This window comes from Fomitopsis serialis, assembly GCF_022376445.1.
Source record: "Fomitopsis serialis strain Sig1Antser10 chromosome Unknown B0H18scaffold_91, whole genome shotgun sequence".
Lineage (NCBI taxonomy): Eukaryota > Fungi > Basidiomycota > Agaricomycetes > Polyporales > Fomitopsidaceae > Fomitopsis > Fomitopsis serialis.
Genome location: NW_025955051.1, coordinates 107,012 through 126,588, shown reverse-complemented (window position 1 = coordinate 126,588; position 19,577 = coordinate 107,012). Strand labels below are relative to the sequence as shown.

The 19,577-nt window shown below is 54.9% G+C and overlaps 2 protein-coding genes across 2 annotated transcripts; one reads left to right on the top strand and one right to left on the bottom strand.

The window, feature by feature from the left end:
• Nucleotides 1–6,234: 6,234 nt before the first annotated feature.
• On the top strand, nucleotides 6,235–7,625 carry B0H18DRAFT_1031979 (uncharacterized protein; the record flags this gene model as incomplete). Its single annotated transcript, XM_048030092.1, has 6 exons — nucleotides 6,235–6,389; nucleotides 6,428–6,754; nucleotides 6,840–7,076; nucleotides 7,121–7,229; nucleotides 7,293–7,342; nucleotides 7,384–7,625. The coding sequence occupies exons 2-6, from the start codon at nucleotides 6,544–6,546 to the stop codon at nucleotides 7,623–7,625; spliced, it is 849 nt and encodes a 282-aa protein (XP_047888857.1). The 5' UTR covers nucleotides 6,235–6,389; nucleotides 6,428–6,543.
• A 7,257-nt stretch (nucleotides 7,626–14,882) lies between these two features.
• On the bottom strand, nucleotides 14,883–15,765 carry B0H18DRAFT_679260 (uncharacterized protein). The gene is made up of 5 exons (XM_048039131.1): nucleotides 15,688–15,765; nucleotides 15,481–15,604; nucleotides 15,364–15,419; nucleotides 15,194–15,306; nucleotides 14,883–15,118 (listed from the first exon to the last, which is right to left on the bottom strand). Exons 2-5 carry the CDS (start codon nucleotides 15,548–15,550, stop codon nucleotides 15,046–15,048), a joined length of 312 nt encoding a protein of 103 aa, XP_047888856.1. The 5' UTR covers nucleotides 15,551–15,604; nucleotides 15,688–15,765; the 3' UTR covers nucleotides 14,883–15,045.
• Between the last annotated feature and the right edge of the window lie 3,812 nt (nucleotides 15,766–19,577).

Below are 19,577 nucleotides of genomic sequence, written 5' to 3'. Positions count from 1 at the left end.
GCACGCCTTCGTGCACCCGCACAGTTGGACCCGCAGCGAGCACGACCATGGCTGCAGAGCGCAGGTCCTCAATGCGCCCGTTCGTGCACGACCCGATGAAGACCGTGTTGACGGTGATATCTTGCATCGGCGTGCTCGGGGCGAGGCCCATGTACTGCAAGGCGCGTTCGACATACTTTCGTTTGTTAGCGTCCGTGAACTGCGCGGGGTCCGGTGTGCGCCCTAGGATGGACACAACGTCCTGCGGCGATGTCCCCCATGTGACCGTCGGCGTGACGGCCTCCGCGCGGATGTCCACGTCGAGGTCGAACTCCGCGCCGTCGTCACTTCGCAACGTCTTCCAGTACGCCACGGCGCGCTCCCAGTCCCGCCCCTGCGGCGCGAACGGCCGGCCGCGCAAGTACGCGAAGGTCACGTCGTCCGGGGCGATCATGCCTGCGCGCGCACCCGCTTCGATGCTCATGTTGCAGATGCTCATGCGCGCTTCCATGCTGAAGCTCCGGATCGCGCTCCCCGTGTACTCGATGACGGTGCCCGACGCTCCAGCCGCGCCGATCTCGCCGATGATGTGTAGGATCACGTCTTTGGAGGTGACACCCTCGGCTAGTGCGCCGTCGATGTTGATGCGCATGTTCTTGCTCTTCGTCTGCAGGAGGCACTGGGTGGCCAAGACGTGCTCGACCTCGGATGTGCCGATTCCGAACGCGAGGCAGCCGAACGCCCCATGTGCTAGCGGGAAACATCATGTTGATATCAGGGTGCTAGGCTTCAGTATGCCTAGCGACGTACTCGTTGTGTGTGAGTCACCGCAGACGCAGGTCGTACCGGGTAGCTAAGAAACAATGAGCAGGGTTATGCGTTACATTGGAAGGTGCCGCGCACCGTGAAACCTTGTTCTGGTCCTATGACATGGACAATTCCTGGGACCAAGTGGCATTAGCGACAATTGCTGATTCAATGGGGACGAGGCGACGTACCCTGCCTTTTGTCTTGCATGTTGAAGTATGTCAACCCGAACTCTGCGACATTCTGGTCCAATGCTTGACATTGAGCCAGAGCCTCTGGGTCCGTGACGTAGGAACTCAGCGAACGGAATGACTTTCGCGATACAGTTCTGATGAATCGATGCCCGAAGTCAGAATAGATGAGCCTACCAGAAGTTGTGCGACTTACGGAGTGTTATGGTCGACGGTCGCCAGAGTGCAATCCGGTCGACGGACACGACGACCAGCGAGGCGTCTGATCGTGGTGGACAGGCTTGTATCACATAGCCCGCAAGTATGAAATGCCAGAGAACTCACAACCCTTCGAACGCCTGCGGACTTGTTACTTCGTGAACAAGGTGACTGCATTCAACGCTGCCAGTCAGGCCACCAACAAGCGGACTATGGAGCAGTATGAAGACGTACCGATCAATATACAAGAGTGACGTCCCGTCTTCAAGCGTTTCTCTGTGAGACAACACGTGTCAAACAACTTGAAGGCAAAGTGTACAAGTGAATCAAAGGCGCACACGATATGTGAGTCCCAGATCTTGTCATAAAGGGTGCGTTTCTCAGAGACGGACATGACAACCGTTGTGTGCGATCAAGCATCCGTCGACGCATTCATCCGCGTAACGTCTGGATTTATAGCGAGTGGGCAAGAGTCATATAGATCGCAGGATTGTCATGCGTTCTCACCATGTCAATACAGCTGCCCAACCTGCGCGTGAGAGAAGTAAGAGGTAACATACGCATCGGAATACGTCCATACTCCAGAAGCCACTCCCGAACGCCGGTGAGAAGGCCGCCGTTCAAAATCCGATCACTATCGGTGTTCTGCTGGGCCATTGAATATCGGAGCAAAGCATCAGCCCCATTCAGCCTGAGCTCGAGGCGAGCTTAGATGATACTCTAAGCAGAGCGAGGCACGAGCGTCACGTACATAGAAGTGAGTCTACGTACGCAGGAGGAGATTAGGCGCGCATCACTCCCTCGGAAGAGGGCGGCGCACGCCGCACGCTCAGTTCCTCGTTTGGCTCGATCCTCCTGCAGACTGATCTAGGTAAGTACCAACTTTCGAAGCGCTCTGGTCTCCCCTACCCTCCATTCCATTTTCATACAGCACGCGCCGCACAACAAGTCCTCTTCATCTTCTTCATTGGCTCAACCATCGATATAATCAGTGGACGAAGGGAAGGCCCGGGCTGGACTTTCGAAGTGGGGGAGGTTTGCGACGAAGTCATGACAGCCATATCAATATGTACAAGACCGGTGCAGGATACGTTTCGTCTCCATTATAAGAGTTACCGAAGTTTGCACTGTATTCTGATCGGTTACATAGCCTAGGAGGCTTCAACCGATTAACATAATCGATAGACTTGTTCAACAACGCGCACAACATGAGTCTCGACAGCTGATGTTGATGCAGAGGGTATTTGCGTATTTGCGTTCCTACTAGAGGAGCGTGCTGGCCTGCGCAGATTACGCTTGCGAAAGACAACGGTGACTGATATACAAGATCATATATTACGAAGTTGACAAAGTCGTTCTTTCATCTCATCACGAGTATCGAGTGGAAGTCAGCCAGGAAAACTACTGATGTACTCTCTCCAATAGGACATGGAAATAAATAGAGAGCCCGGAGTATTACAGAAGAGACGCATGCACAAGAGAAGGCTTGCGCGCACAGATAATGTAGAATTTGATCTCTGCTCCCGGGGTCTCGTCCATCTCCCTCTCCACCTCGTCGAGGAGGGCGTCGAATTTCGTCTCAGAAGCAACAAAGCCATATCCTCCGCCATTGAGAATGGGAGTCTTCATGCCCCTGAACACACCAAGGAAGTTGTTCCGCGCGTCGATCCCCGGCTGCCCCGCCCAGCGGCCCATCGGCATCGTCCGCTCCTCGACAAAAACGTCGGTGAAACCAACCTCGCGGAGCACATCAGGGATGTGTGTGGCGCAGTCGAGCACGAGGTCCTTGTCGCGGAAGAGCGCCAGCAGCAGCGCGGTATGTCTCTCCGTCGCCGGGCCCGCCTTCCAGGGCCCGACCTCGCCGAGCTGCACCCATCCGCCAGGCTGCAGCACCCGGAAGATCTCTCTGAGCGCCTGAACCCACTCCGGCGAGCGCAGCGCCGCGACGAGCAGCCTCTGGTGGACGAGCTTAAAACGGGCGGTCCAGTCCTCCGGGAGGGAGGTGATGCTTCCGACGTGGAAATCGACGTTCCCTCGTGCGACGACGCGGGGGTCGTTCACGGGCCAAAGGCGAGACTCGATATCGACGGCGTGTACGGCGGTGGACGCAGGTATCGACTCGATCGCGTCGAGCAACCAAGTACCTGCGTATATCGTTAGGTGTGAACACACAACGCTCTTGTTGACCGCCTTACCTGAGCCGGTCCCACTGTCCAGCACAGAGTCTTCTGGCGATATAATGACAGGTGGGATGATCACTCGGTCCTCGAACACGCTTTTCAGCAATCGGTGCTGAAGGGAGAGCCTTGTGCATGTCGTCAGCGTGGTTTCGCCAGAGAATTCGCGGACACGTACCTCTCTCTCTCGGGTGCGTCGGAAGGCAGGACATAGTTCGAGCCTGGGTAGGACTGATAGGTCCTGCCCTGGTGCGCGATAGGTTGCGACTGGTTCTGACCGGGGGACCCTGTATCGACCATGGATTCGATCGTATGGGTGTGGTTGTAACACAATTGTTGCAGAGCTAGAGCTCGATGTGGGATGGGGACCACGGACCGTTCCTGCTTAAATCTCCCCGTAAGCCACTCCAGATACCACTTCAAGTATGTGACTAAACACGCGCCGCTTTCAAGTCGCTGGTACCGGTGAGATCGAACGTATTTGATCGGACGGTCTCATTCAGGTGTTTGAAGCGCGCAGGCGGTGTATAGGTGAGTAGGCTGTTGACGTAGTGTTGCATGCGGGCCGTTGCATATACCGGAGCTCGGAACAGAAGCGTTGAAGTGCGAAGTGTCCCGTCCCTCAGGCCATTCGGACACTGACTGGTGGCCGACGCTTTGTAAAATACCAGCATGGCAACGCCTTGTCGTGCTTAAGATGCATTTGACGTTATTGAACATCCAGCCGATGGGCGCACCGAGCTCCGCCGGTCTGAAGTGATGATCAAGAAACATTGATACACCGTCACATCGCAAATCCCATCGATTCGGGATTCTATGTTTTTTCCATGAGGAAGAAGTAACCGCTTCCTGAGCCCGGTCGTCGACTTGAGCTGTACTCGGTACTCACGCGCACAGGCCAAGTCCCTCCCAAGGGTTCGACATCGCGCGTGCTCGCGGCGAGTGGGAAAGACCGTTCATCTAGTCACGAGGTTGAGCGAGCTGCCTTCGGTGAGTATAAGTGGTTGCAACTACACACCGGCACTGCGTCGCCTCCCCTATTCGCATTGCGTGTGGCAGTCTAGCAGAACGGTGGTCATCGCTCAGGTTGTCCGCTCATCTGCTATTGGATAGGCTGATGAATGGGCAACCTGAGCGATGGCCACTTCGGTAGCACCAGTTCCAGCGATGCGAGATAAGCCCACTATCTCGCCCATGCAAGGCTTGGAATGCCCTAAATGAAGGCTACAGTGGTATGTGGGTCAGCCCGTCCAAAGCGGATCGATTGATTCACAATTGGTATGCCTGACCTCCATGCGTCCATCGCCACGCTCGAGTGCCCGAGAGTCCCCACAGCACCGGTGTACTGTGCGTCGTACGCCAGGTGATGCGCCATGTTGGAGCGGGACGCAACTCACTAGACACCCGCACTCTCATTTCAAGAGGAGTAAATCAAGAATCGTCGCGGGGTTTTCTCCGTGTTGCGAGGTCATCTGTGCAGACAAGACCGAAAACGTCGTTAGCAGTGCTCCGCACGGTCATCTTACAAACGAGGCAAGCCACAGGTGCGGAACGAACCTCCTCGCAGAGCTTTCGGTATGAAGGAAATCCCCGTTTTTGCTTAGCTTGCCGGCTCAGGTCATCATACGCGACTATTGGTCGCAATGAAAAATGAGAAGAACATCACTGTCATGATGATGTCTGAGGTGGGGCGGGTTCGGAGTCACTCACAACGGATATATCGAACAGCGGTGTTCAGCGAGTCTGCATTACGCGATTATGTTAGTACTGGAGTCTGACGTATAAGAGTGTGAGTTAAGCACTTTTCAGCTGAGTCGGTCACCTCAGCGCGTCTGAGTCAAGCATTCGGACGTGTTCGCCGACCCCGGAGCCCATGTACCGAACCGCTCTTCAGCGAGACTCAGAGGATCTGCTTGCGAGAGACTAGCCGCAGTCAGCCAGCATCACACCGTGCAGAGCGTAGACAGCACAGGGATAAGCGGGAAGAGAGGGTCGGAACGCACGTTGGAAAGAGCGACACGTCCTTGGCTCAGGCTCGTCAGCGCTTGATCAGCTTTCAAATTCGGATGCTGCACGATCTGTTGTGCCATGGCCGATCCCGCAATAGGTTCCAGACATTCAGCAGCGGGTGCATCTTCGATAACTCCATATGTTGCAATACTACGTGGTAGTGGTGTTCCGCCTTGCAAGCTAAGTATGAACCTTTGTACTGGGTGATCGTGTGCGTTACTGCAAAGTGTATCACCGATACTCACCTCACAGGCTGGCATATTGGCATGGTCGGTTCAGCCGTTCGATGCGTCGTTGTAATTGCAGACTCTAGCAATGCGGTGTTTGACAGCTCCGGGTGACGTGCGTCGTTTCGCTGAAACAGGAAATGCGAAAGCATTAGCCTCCTAGATATGGAATTGTCACTGCCTGTATTTCACATACACTGCGCGTCAAGCGGAATTTTCTGACAGGATATGTGTGGGAAAGGCAAGATTTCCTGCGCTTTCCCGCCGTATTTCCTCGGAGGATATGGGACGAAAAGGTGCAGGAAAAGCGACATTTCCGATTGATTTCTGGGCACTTTCCCTACCCAATCCGCCAGGTATCCTCGCTCGCATCCCTAGCTCGTGTCTCTTGCTTCACTTCAGCTTCGTTGGTATGTATTTTATAATGCTATGTACACATTGGACAGGCCCAACCATCAACGCGTTAGCGAGCTGCCAGGCAACAGTATATGTAGGACCTAGATATGCACGACCCAGACCTGTACCTGCCTGTGTACAGGTGCTGCGCGGTTCGACGCGGGTTGTGCGGGTAGTGCAGCTCGCGCAGGAAGATGGGTGGACGGCCGAGAAGGGCAAGTGGGTAAAAAGACGAGCACGAGCAGGCATGTGGGAGAGCTGGCTAGAGGGGGAGCACAGGCGGGCAAGCACGAGCCGGCGCCGGGCAGGAAGGCGAGCGGGCAAGAGGCGAGGGGGGAAGAGAGCCTGAGGGTGAACGAGCGGTCGGACAATAAGCCGAGTGCGCGAGCAAGCAGGCGGGCGAGCTGGCTAGTATGAGGGAAAAGGAAGGCAGGCCGGCGAGGTGACGGAGGACGAGCGGGCGAGAAGGACGACGAGAGCAGGCGAGCAGGTGACGAGGGCGAGCGAGCAGTGTGCGAGCAAGCAGGTAGTAAGCAAACTACTAGTAGCAAGAGGGCGATGTCACAGCCTCATACCTGGCTCGCTGCTGGACCCATAGTCGTCATGTCGAGTGCGCACAAAGCTAGTTTCCGAGAATGCCGCACCTATTTTAGTACCGCTGACTTCATTCTGTTACCCATGTGCGAAACCAGACTCAGGGACCATGCCATTTGCAGCGGCAACAGACTCGGAGCTGTCGGAGCGAAAATTACAGTATCAGAAATGTGCTGTAGGGCCGGAAGACCACTTTCCGCATCATGGTCAGCGATGTACATGTTCCGAACCTGGGAGTTGTACGTACCTTTTCTGTAAAGCTTTCTCGCGAATTCGCATCTTCTCCTCCCCGGCCTGCGCGAGGAGCGGCTGTATGACACCATGTGCATGCCGTAGAAGGCTGATATTGAGCTCACAAATGATGGCAATTAAAGCAGAAGTACTTACGAGCAGACAGGAAATTTCTGCTTTCCCGAGTTTGTCAGCTGTGTTGAGCCATGGACTCCGGATGATCATCATTTGCGAGACAGTGCCGTGGCGGCGTATGCTTACATCGGGTAAGTCCCTCCCTCCGATCGAGATCACAGACGTGCTCACAGAGTGGCGGTTTTAACTCAAAGACGAGCGCGCGACTCGGACCAACTGTCCAAAACAGACCAACGCGGACGCCGCCGGCGGCTGCCCACCTCCTGCAAGTCGAGCCCAGGTCAGTCCGTCGCTGCGCGCATCGCAATGCAGCTCGTTCGACCCCAGCCATACTCACTCACCTGTAGGTCTTCTGTGCGCACGCCGCAGTGCCACACTAGCTACTCGATCTCCAGTCGTGCCTGCATGATTCGCCTGACTCGGACTACTACGCCTTAGGCTTGCACCGCATTGCATACCGTAAAGGGGCCTTGAACACGCGACTCGACGGTTGCAACTTTGCATGGAGGTGGGAGTTGTGGATCAAGGATGTCGATGAGGTGGATGTATGCGCGAAAGCCACGATGCTCGCGACGCGTCGTGGTAATACGTCACGAGCTCGCGTCATGGTGGCTCCAAATCAGGCTCCAATCGAGGAAAGAGAGGGAAAGAGGCAGGACATCGGTCGGGCGCGATATTAATAGGTAAGGTACAGAATATACCGTCTCTCCCCCGCTTATTCCACGTGGAAATTTCGCGTTGAAGTGCAGTGATAGCAGTTGGGCGAGGTCGAGTTGGATGACCACGATCGTAGATCAACTCAGTATGTACGGTTTGGGCGTTTGTGCCTGTTTGCGCTACGCAGCAAAAGCCGCCACGCGCCTCGGTCACGTTGCGTCCCGTGTCTGTCTCCTCCTTTCACCGCTGGCCAGCTACTCGGCGTACGAACTAGAAAGGCTCATTTTTGGACTCTGTGCCTCACAATCAGCACCATGAAGACGTCAATGAGGTCATACCGACGACTGAACGCGCGAGCAAAACTCACCGGCGCCAGAAGCGCCCGCGGTTGCCGCGCTACGAAGGAGGAGGAGGAGGGGATTCCAGTTCACCATGCTTGAGCGCCGTAGGCCTCGCCACGCGTGACAGTGCTCAGTATCAAAGGTCTCTGAAGGCGTATATATGGTGCGTCTGCGTCTGCAGAACTAGTTAGCCTGCCGAGGTGCTCGCTCGCTCGCCCACTTGGTCGCCTGCTCTCGCCCTCTTCCTAGCTCACGGGCCCGCCTGCTCGCTTGCTCTCCCTCGCTTTCTCGTCAACTCACTCGTCTGATGACCTGCCCGCCCAGTCTCGCATTCTTGCCCTCTCACCTACGGCCCCTCGATTGTGCCCCCTCTCGGTAGTGCTCCCGTCTACTCGCTCGGTCACCTGCTCGGCTACTTGCCCATGCGATCACCCACCCATCCGCGCACCTACTTGCTCGTGGACCCGCTCGCCCGGGCTTACGCTCTCCCACTTGCCCGTGGACCCCCGGACTCACCTTTGCTCCTGCGGAACCCGTACCCGCGGTTGCGGGTCTGTACCCGGGCGGGCAAGGATACAAGTCGAGCTCGGGATACCCATGGGTATTCCTGTGCTCGGCCCTACGGCATCTGATGTATGGGTAGGTGCCTCGGAGAAAGATCACGGAGACCTCTCAACGCGCGGCACGGACGTCCTCCCCCACATCATCTCCTCCGTGTCCCGCCGTCCGTTGATCTACACCATGTCCCGCGAGGACCGGCGGGAGTTCATCGAGGAAGTCCTGGAGTGTTCGGTCTTGCGAGGGCAAGTACTGTGCCCCATGCTCTCGTCACGTACCGCAGAGCGTGCTTCGACCGCGCTGCGCGTGCGCGGCTCGCGGACCTGAAGGTGTGGTTCTTGACGGGCGATGTTACCTGCCCTTTCCCGATCACGGCGTTCTGGGCGGTTCAGGATGACGATAGAGAACGCGGTGGAGGTTTCGTGGACTACAAGATGTTATTGGGCATTAACCACTTCGTGCGTGGGCGTCGACGAGTTCCGGTTCTACTGACTGTCCATCTGTAGATGCACTGGGACGACCCTGAGAAGGCCGTTCAGGTCTATCTCGAAGCACTGGCGTAAGGCATGGCCCCGGCCGCATGGGTCGACAGACAGCGGGCCTCGTGCCGATTGTACAATATGCAAGGGCGTCCATTTGTTATGCGGGCTGTTGTGGGCTTCCAGTCATACTGAAGATGACAGATATTCAATTGTTCCGTCTCCCGTATCGCAACTCGTTGCAACGACTTCATAACGCTAATGAATGCTGTCACATCTCATACATGCCGGGGGCTCACGAAAGGAGGAAGTTAGTAGGATCGACACAAACGTCTTGGACCGCGTCTACATACACAGACAACGCGACGGGTGGCTCCTTGTATTCAACGTTGCGATGTTCCCGATGAACACTATCCTGGTCAATGATGGCGCCAGCCGAGCTAATATAGAATTCCCATCGAGCACTGGGGTGAGCAACCTGATCAGAGATGCGTCCTCTGGCCTATAACTGATCAGAGAAGAGTCAAGGAAGAGGAGGGAGTCAGTTGGGGTTGGTGCCCGGTGGCCCTTGGCGCACATCCTCGTAAGTTCGTCCAAGTCTGCGTCGTCGCAGCGTCAAGCATTTCCGGCATTTTACGCTACGCATAACGAGAATACGAAAGTAATCAATGTACTAGATTTGAGCACCGGGATTGCTCTGCCTGCGGACCCTCCACTACTCGCTCAACAACTCCGTGAACACGAAGCTCAAACCCTCCGCATATGCATCCTCGGCCGCCACAGCTGGCGCCGCCGGATTGGTGGGCGACATGAGCGCATGGATAGCGTCCGGAACGAGCACCAATTCCGTCTTGACACCCAATTCCTTCAGACGACCATACGTCGTCTTCGATTCAGCGGGATCCACAAGACCGTCTTGCTCCCCGTGCACGAGGCATGTCGGGGGGAACTCGTCGTCCAGGTGGGCTTGTAGGATGGCCAGACGCAAATGGGCAGGTACAGCGGCGAGGCGTTGAGCGGGCGGCAAGGAGCGCAGAGTGGCGGAGACGGGTTCCCCACGACATAGTCCAGAAGTTCGCCCGTTCGCCACCAGTGCATGAACAGGCCCATGCGACCCTCGTCGTCGCGAAGGGTCTGGTCGGGCTGGATCTTCACTGGTGCGTCTGAGATAGGGGGTGGAGGACGCTCCAGAAGGTGGCTGAGAGACGCTTCTGTTACGCTCTCGGATCCAGGGAACGGCATGAACCCGCTCTTGGGCGCAACCCAGCTATCTCCCAGCATGTCTCCGCCCATGCCAAACAGCAAGAGAAGAGCCTTCGGCTTCGGTTGAGCGTAGAGGCCCGCGGCCATCGCAGGATATGCTCCTCCAGAAGCCCCTACAAGGGCAATGCGAGATGCATCCAACGATATCCCGCTCGGCAAATGGTCTTCCGAGAAGTTTGGGTTTGATAGGAATGAGAAGAGGGCCTTCATGTCGTCGATGACGTCGAAGCCTGTGGAGGGATACAATAGACGATAGTCGGCACCCATGAATATGGCACCGTTTCTCAAGACTGATTCTGGTTGAACCACATATAGTGAGTTCGGACACAATTCACAGATGCGAGGGCGCTCTCACCTTTCATAGAGTCAGGGAAGAACGCATCCTTGCGAGAACCTGTGATGATGCCTCCACCGTGAAGGTAAATGAACACACCCAAAGAGCCACTGGTGACATGAGAGGGTAAATCGTAATCCAGCTGGATTTCGAGCGAGTCGACACGCGAGTAGGTGATGGTGGGCATTGTGGAGTCAACCTTCGAACCAGGTAACAACCCATTAGCTATGTTGAAAAGATCTACAGTAGACGCATCGTACTGACCGGGAAAAGATACCAGAGAGTTTATGCTGCCTCAGTGCGAAAGGGGGTCCTTGAAGTAGTAGAGCGTTGCAGGAGAAGGCCGCCCATCCTATCAGGATACTCATGCGCCCACAACAGGCTGTACGCCGTGTGAGTTACACTGCCTTATCGACATCACATGGATGGGCAAGATGAGCCGAATCAACTGAGATATTGAAAGCCCGGGGTCCAGAAATTCTCCGTTGAGGAGGAGGAGGAGGAGGAGGGGATTCCATTTATGCCAGTAAAACACTGGATCACCGATGAGACCGCGAGGTATGTCAAATATCTGAGCGCGGCAAAGACCACGGCAAAACGACATTTGAATCATCTCGATCCGCGATCTTGCTCCAGGTGTGTATGGGTGTGTATGCTGATTCCGTCGTTGACCGCGACTGAGAATGGGTATATATTCAGTCAGTCCCCCTGTCGGACACGAGGCAAGTACCGGCATGCTTATAGTACGTCACAGTAGGCACCTTCTGAACCACGAGATGTATGGTATAGACCCTACGAGGTCTCGTTGCCTCGCATCATCCTGATAACAGGAATGATTGCGCTACCAGTCGACGTCTTGATTTTCAACAATCCTCATTTTGCAAATGGCAATTCCCAATGATATATCTCTAGGCAGCGCGTTTGACTATCGCACTACTGCAAACAACATGACAGAAGTTCGTACTGACTGGAACGTGTGGAAGCTTGGCATGAAGCACTATCTGATTGGAACACGCCTACTCGCTTCGCTACACATTGTCTCTGCAAACTGCAGGTCGGGGTGCAGAGAGCGCTATGCTGGAATGGGCTTTCACCGTAGGTCCGCTTAGATCCTCTCCGAAGCATGGAGATGACGATGTGAGGTCAGTCCGCGGGAGCTGAACCTGGTCGCCAGGTGCAAATGCTATGCTGTAAGTATGTCTCGTTTGTGTTGAGTAGTGGTCATCGTTCCGGGTTAAACCGATCTTGGCCGCTAGGATGATTAACGTCGGGATGATTCCCTAAGTCAGAATATGTGAGCACGAGCAATGGCGATGTCAGCTTAAGCCTACCATTAATTGGGGCATCACATCAAGCAAAATCCAACAAGATTGGTCACGAGAAGTCGCAGAGTCGAGAGAAATGCAATATAAGGAGATTTCAATGATCTTCGCTATCGCAAGGAAGCTGCCCGACTCGATGATGAGCAGAATGAGGCGTGAATATGGATGGTCCTTGGCTATCGCCATGCGATGCTGATAGTTCATATACCTAGACGCTACTGTGAGTTCCACTCAGGTGTTGAAATGATTACGACGAACCATATTCGCCCTGCAATCAGGGCGGTTGCATAGATGTTCATTACGAGGGATGTGACATACATGCCGTATCCCCATCGAATCGCCGACTGTGCCTCGGGGTGGGGTAGAGCTAGATGTGAGCCCGCGCCAAGTGACGAGACTGCGCAATAGCATGGATCAGCACGGACTCGAACGCATATAACCGACTCAGAGGCTTACTCGCAGTCCCAATCCACAAGCAGATGGGCAATGCAACAGCCCAGTACTGTTGTCCCCAGACGATCCATAGACGCCAGATAACCACAGAATCAGAAACAAGTTTCTACAGAAATGTCAGTTCGTTTCGTGTGATTCTACTAGGACACATACACCGGATATGTACAGGAACTGCGCAGAGACATACAGCCCGCTGCCCACGTTCTCATAATATGCATCTGGGCCAATTGTGTCGCGATAGACTATGAAAGCGTTGATAAGGTTCCGTAGCACAATAGCCATATGAGCAGTCGCAATCATATAGCTAACAAAGTCTGAGCAATGCGACCTTGATATTCGCTGAGGTGTGGGTAGAACTCACAGTAGTAGTACTGCCGCCGTGAATACATTGAACGCGTGCTTGACACCAGAATGCCGAAGAATAGCGTATGTTGTGATGCTGAACAGGAGAGTGTATAAACCTATCTTTGGGTGAGCGAGCTATGCAGCCGAAGGAGACCACAGACATACCCCACCAAAATGATTCAAACCAGGCAGCAATGAGGTACGCTTCGTCGACACCGAACTCAATGCTAGCCATACCTGAGGACAGCTGAGGGGTACGACACAATCAATGACTTGCCGAGGTTCCTGCAAAGCGCGGGAGTGTACTTCTCTCGACGCACAGTTTATGTGTGCGCGCCCTGCATGCTATCGCAACTGCACCCTTTCCATAGTGCAGATGGTGGCTATGAACCCGCCGGTCGCACCGTATGCTATCTCACACATGAGTCGGAAACAGATCATAAACACGTCAACAGTGGTGTCAGCTGAATGGATCTTCCGTTGCACAAATGGCGATACGAGACTAGGTTTGAGCGCTTGGGCTGGACGGGATGGGTTAAGCACATCAACAATCAAGGATGCTATGTATACTACAGCTGCGAGGGAAGATATGGTGTAACGATAAGTGGAAATGACATACGAGGAGATTACATAGCTTCTGATTGATGATTCCTGACACCGACTGGCGGCACGCGCAAGAAGATGGACGCCAGTGGAAGGCTGGATGTCAAGGGTCGAAGTCGTACAGATGCATCTTGATGAAAAAACAATACTGTCTCCTGGTTAAAAGGACAGCAAGAGCTCACGATGCGCTGTGGATCTGGTGCACTTACGGACCACTGACGTACCACGTGTAGGGCCAAACAGAGATGGAGGGTATCGCGAATCATGCCTCTACGACAGAACAATCAAAGACAGACAGAAAAACATCAACCACTTTACTGACTATGAATCTGCGTTTGGCGCTAAGGACGTGACGATGCAACTCGGCATCGACGCTATGTTAAGCGGACCGTCAGTACAAACGTAGATGATAGATTGGGCACGCAAGTACTTACCTGTGCTCACCGCCATGGTTATGAATGCCCTGCCTGCGTACTGCTGTGCGATCTGACGAGCTATGACAATATCAGCCTACGGCTAAATCACTAAGCGCTGAGTGGAGGGTTTCGGCAACTCACCAATTCACTTCAAGGTTCAAATCCAGCAAGTACGGTTCGGTTCCGAAGACGCGGCAGTAATCATGCGGGGTTGGTGGTCCAGGTCAGAACTTAAAGCGCTCCGTACACCGGCGAACAGTCCAGGTGTGAGAAGCTCAGGGAGCAGAAGTAGCCTGTCAGTCATGGTAAGTTCAGCGAGCACACAGCTTCAACGTTATCGAACCCATCGATCACGGTTGTGCCAAACTGCACGTAAGACCCATCTGCACTATCCCATTCCGTGAAACTGCATGACGCCACTACAATGACACGCGTGGTACTCCGCAATGTTCATATGCGAAGCAGATCGAGGTACTTGCCAGTGCGCGCTGTTGGATAGCGTGTGCAAAGCATCTCACCTACTACAAAGGTCGCCGTGCAAGATTTCCCCATTGCACGGAGAACGGGACTGTCGTGTGTTCTGTCGCAGTAAACATCTACGACGCTCATGGTCAGATCGAACTCGGGCGTAAAAATATGAACCACACCTCATTTCTCGCATGCTTGTAGTCGTGCACTGCATGGAAACATTGAAGCTTCGGGACGACTACTCGGAGGCGCGAAGTACGGGCCGCCGTGTTTCTGCAGTCTATAGCTATGCTGGGATCATAACTATGACAGTGTACATGGAAACGGCATACCATTGCTCAGCTCTGTATTCATTCGCTCACCCTTGGGTTCCACCTGGCTGTGCCACGACGTTCGAAGAACTCAAGTCCGAAAAGATGAAAATCGGCCACGGCGGACCAAAATTCAGAGAGCGACGACAAGCCTCGGCACACAGTGCATATGGCAGTCGATTGTAGAGCAAGTCGTTCCGAGGGGTTCGAAGTTAGGACGCCGGGAGCGCCGGCGGGAGAACACTTCCATAACGGGTCAGTGTGGCGTGCGACTGCTGAACTTGGATGCATGAGACTCATGAGCAATAAGTAAGTACTGTGGCAGCTTTCACGTGCAAACAATGTAAGATTCACCTTACAGCTATATCCATATCGTCGGGCCCTGCGCCTTGCAAACACACGTAAAACGTTGGAGTCCAGCGGAGCTACAGCACTACAAGATGTTGGCAAACATTCACCTAGGACCAAGCACGGGTGTACAGTTGGTTTACATGACAACTCAATGCCAGCAGCGCCAAAGGATACGAAATATGTTGTCCAGCTACATTCTTCACGTCCCTTTCATGCCGACCACCTTCGCGCTATGACAATGCACGATGCTCCAGCGAAGATCATCAGATGACCTATAGAACCGCAGTCAGCACGTATACAGCGCATAAAGCCAACCTCGAGACTTGATTGAATCGACATGTGCTCACCGAACTGAACACAAGTGGCTTGTACCACCGGTCACCGCGTCAAAAAGCGCGCCAGAGATGGGTCTATGAGCGTAGCGAACGAGCCGAGTAAGTATTTGAGATCCAGACGAGACCTATCCCAGAATCAGCCTTATTACAAGAGCTAGAGAACGGTGAAAGAAGTCAAATACGATTTCATGCACAGCCTTTGAGAGCGTCACCGCCGACGCAGGCATCAACGAGATTGCTGCGAGTGCGAATGAGAAATTCAGCGGGAGAATAGGCAAGGAGAAAACTCGGGGACGTACTAGCGCCTGAGAAGAACCCGTAGAGAACCGAGAACACGATGACAGCCATGGTGGAAGTAACACCGAACATAGCAAGAACTGTTACCGCTTGACGGGCCAATGATAATGTCGATTCTGTGCCTCACTGCTCCAGTTAAAAGACGAACATTAGTACCAGGTATCCTGGAAAAGAAGGGACATGCTGCCAAATAAAATCTGTGAACATACCGCGTCCTGGGCCGGTGCATACGGCAATTGAATGTCGATCTCCCAGAATGTTGACAATCAGTGAAGGCAATGTTAATTGAGCACCCGCGACAGTGACAATGGCAAGAACTGGCAATACACGAAGCTGGTCAGGGTGATACCGAGGAGCACCGGAGTACATGTCAGGACGCAGAGGCTGCGTGGCATCTACGTTGGCGTCGTTTGCCTGCGCTCATTCGCTACGAGAGATGCACTCCTCAAGCAGCTCCTGCGCGCGCATCGATCTCGGCTTGATGTCGCACACAATGTGCTTCGGGAAACTGCCGGCCGGTCACGTCAATTACCAGAATGTGAGTGTATTGGTCACTTACACTATTATGCCGTTCGTGTACTCCATCTCAGGAATGATCGGCTTTCCTCGTTCGTCCATCTTCGGCACAACATTGCTTGTCGCGAGAATGGTCGCCACGATCGCGAAGATGGAGCCCTCCGCGAACTGCGACCCAGGGCATGCACGCCGACCAAACCCGAAGACGAGATCGATCACCTTCCGCATCTCGCCATCGTCATTGCCAAACCGCTCCGGCTTGAACATGCCAGGCTCCGGGTACACCTTGGGGTCACGGAGCATGCGCCTGAGCACCACGTTAGCATTGCTACCCGAGCGGCGACCCATGCAGGGACACGCTGCACTGACCAAACATTCGGGATGATGATCGACGACTTGGGCAACAGACAGTCCTTGTACACGTCGTCTTGTCGCAGCGCGTGAGGCAGGCCTTAAGACGGTCCGTCAGCGACGTCGACCTGGGACACGAGATGCACGCACCTAGCGGGGTAGGCGGGTACCAGCGGAATACTTCCGTTATCACGCTCCTCACATACGGCAGCGACGGCCTGTCCGTGATCGACGGCAGTCGCTCACTGCCCACCACCTGGTCGATCTCAGCCTGAGCTTTCGCCTGGACGTCCGGGTGCCGCACCATGGCGAGCAGGAACGTAAATGTGGTGGACATGTTCTGAGGCAGGCGGCGCTTCAGTTTCCGCGCAGCGGGACGCGGCTGCAGCGCTACGCACCGTGTCCAGCCCGCCGCCGAGCCCGGAGGATGCGGCCCAGACGAGGGCGGCCTCATCTTCATTGTTCATCTTGCCTTCGAACTCATCCAGCGTGGACGCAACCAGACACGTGTCCGCAAATCCTTCTTGCTGCAGATAGGCTCTCTCGTCAGTACCGAGCGAGATACGGGACGCAGATGCGCACGAGTCTCTGCTTGCAATACAGGTACGGGCTCCACGAGGCCTTGTGCTCGAGTTCCTTGAAGCGCTCCGCGGTGCGCAAGAACGACGCCCCAGGCATCCAGCGCGGCAGATACTGTACTGCGCATACCTGCGCGTCAGACGCGTATCCCCACTCGCCAACTCGCCCGAGCACTCACTCTGCGGAATAAAGTCCACGATCCACGCGCCCGGCTCCGTCGCGGCGCCGAAATTGACCATGGCGGCGAACGGGACGGTGATCATCGGGTCGTCCTCACCCTTGACAGTGTAGCCGTACGTCACGCGCATGATGATCGCCGCGATCCGTCTATCGTCGCTGTCAGTACACGCTACGTACTCGCAATGTCGTACACTCACGTCTTTGTCTGGTTGACAAGCGTCTCGGGGTGCCGGAGAATGCCCTGCGCGAGGCGGCGCGCCTCATGCTCCTGGATCGGGTAGTAGCGCGGAACCAAGCCCGAATTGAATGACTGGGCGACGATCTTGCGCTGCCTTCGCCACTTGTCGTTGTAAGACAGCATGGGCATTTCAACGCCGAATCCTGAGCTGCGCGTGGCACATGGCGGGCGAGTCAGCGACGCGGCAAACGGGGCACACTAAGCATGGGATCTAGCTCACAGCTCTGCCATGACCTACGCGTCCGTTAGTTTCTGGAGAGTGCAAGATGCAACAGAGATCACGTACTGACTCTGGGCGATCAGAGTATATGGTGGACCGGCCATCGAGGAGGTCCTTGGCCGCCTGAGCGGTGTTGAGGATTACGAGGTGGTCGCTGAGGGCTTCAAGATGGACGACATCGCCTTTGAACGTCGCGGACCGTCGACGAACCAAATGAGCATGACTCGATGATCGAGGGTAGCAGCGTGAGGATGCACATACCGTAGGTGTCTGCCCAAGCAGAGTAAACGAGCCATGGGTTGTCCTGGGGAATCTGGAGCAGATTGCGTATGATAGGCCATCCGGGCGGACCGGGAGGGTATGGCCTCTTGGTGCGTAGAGCAGGGACGGCCTGGGCTGCGAGATACGCGACAAGGCAGATGAGGATAGCTACAAGAACGCCGCTCTGGTAGACGTGATAGGCAACGACGCCGAGGGCGCAAGCAACTCCCGCTGCCAGTATTTTGAACATTTCTGCAGGGCGGAATAGCGTGGAGACCACAATACGAGGCAAGGGATAGCACAGCGCCGCACGCAAGATCCCCTTCGAACCTACGCTCTGGCCTATTCGGAGTGGGCAGCGATTGGATAGCTTCTCGAGCTCTCAGATCTTCAGCGGGTGGCTTGGGCGATGCGCAGAAATGGCGACGTCAACGCTTCGGCGGTACCTTTTATGTGGCAACACCTGCCAAATTCTTGCTATCATTCCGTGCGAATACGAAGCCTGACTCTGAGACTGAGTTGTCGGGTTCTATCAGGAGAGAACATCTGTGACCGAATGGCATCAGCGCTGGCAGATGCCGTCCACACCAGTGTTGCACGTTTCGAACCTTGTATATGGCATCTCGACGAGCACAGTATCACGATCACGATGTACCGAACTCACTCAACACTGCAAAAATATCAGCATTTCTTCGGGCAGAACAGGAAAAGGATGCCTCACAGTACTAAGTGCACACAGTGAGCGCTGTCACGCGTGGCGAACTACGTCGCTCGAGCGTTGTCAAATGAAGTGAGGTGGCGGAGCAAAGCGACCGCATGAGTAGACTCGGAGGTGGTTGGGACGAAACCAGAATGAGCCTGAGAAGACCTTCATTCCGCGATGTTTGGACCCTCGTTTGATACGCGTTGTGCTAATATTCGGCGGACCTGTATTCTGCGCAAGTACGACGTGTGAGTTACCATAGGATCAGGGGGCCACACATACAAGGGGAGCAGGAACACGCTGCACGAAAAGATTGGGTATCATCACAGCATGACCTGATGCAATCTGTGCGAGATTTGTTGCATATACGTCAGCCTCATGAATCGTATGTACGGGACGAGGTAGTACAGCATCGTCGCACGCGATAGACGAAGGGCAGGAATAGGACTTGCGACGACCGCCCATGCGACACTTCGCCTTCACTCTATAGCTAGTACTCACTCATCATCGCGGACACTGGCGACCGCACACGTTCTATCCCCAATCCTTCGTGCAGAGACGGTGTCGGAACCAGGGAGGATTGCAGAGCATCGTATGGCCCTCCTCGTTCAACAGGCTATAGTTGGGTGTGATATCGAGCATTTGTGGAGGATACGGAGCGAAGAGCGCACTCGACGGCGACACGGCTGAAAAGTGGGTCTGGCCTGCATATATGCGGCCTTATGAGCGCAGTCGGCTCTGTGATCTGAAGGGGAGGTGTCACACACGGCGTAGCAATGGCCTGTATCTCTCTGAAGACGAGCGGCCAGGGTGACCGGACGGATGGATATGAAGAGGTTTATGGCGGCCTGGTTGGGGACGTATTATACGTGAGTGTCGACAAAAGCATGACGCATGCCGTGGAGCATTACAGTACGCGTGCGCAATGCGTGAGGATGGGCGAACAGCACGCCGAGCAAGGATTGCTTACAGTAGTTGAGCCTATACCGAACAAGCGAATGTACCGTCAGCCCTCCATTCCGCGAAACACTGGTAGTGAGCCGAGCCCTTG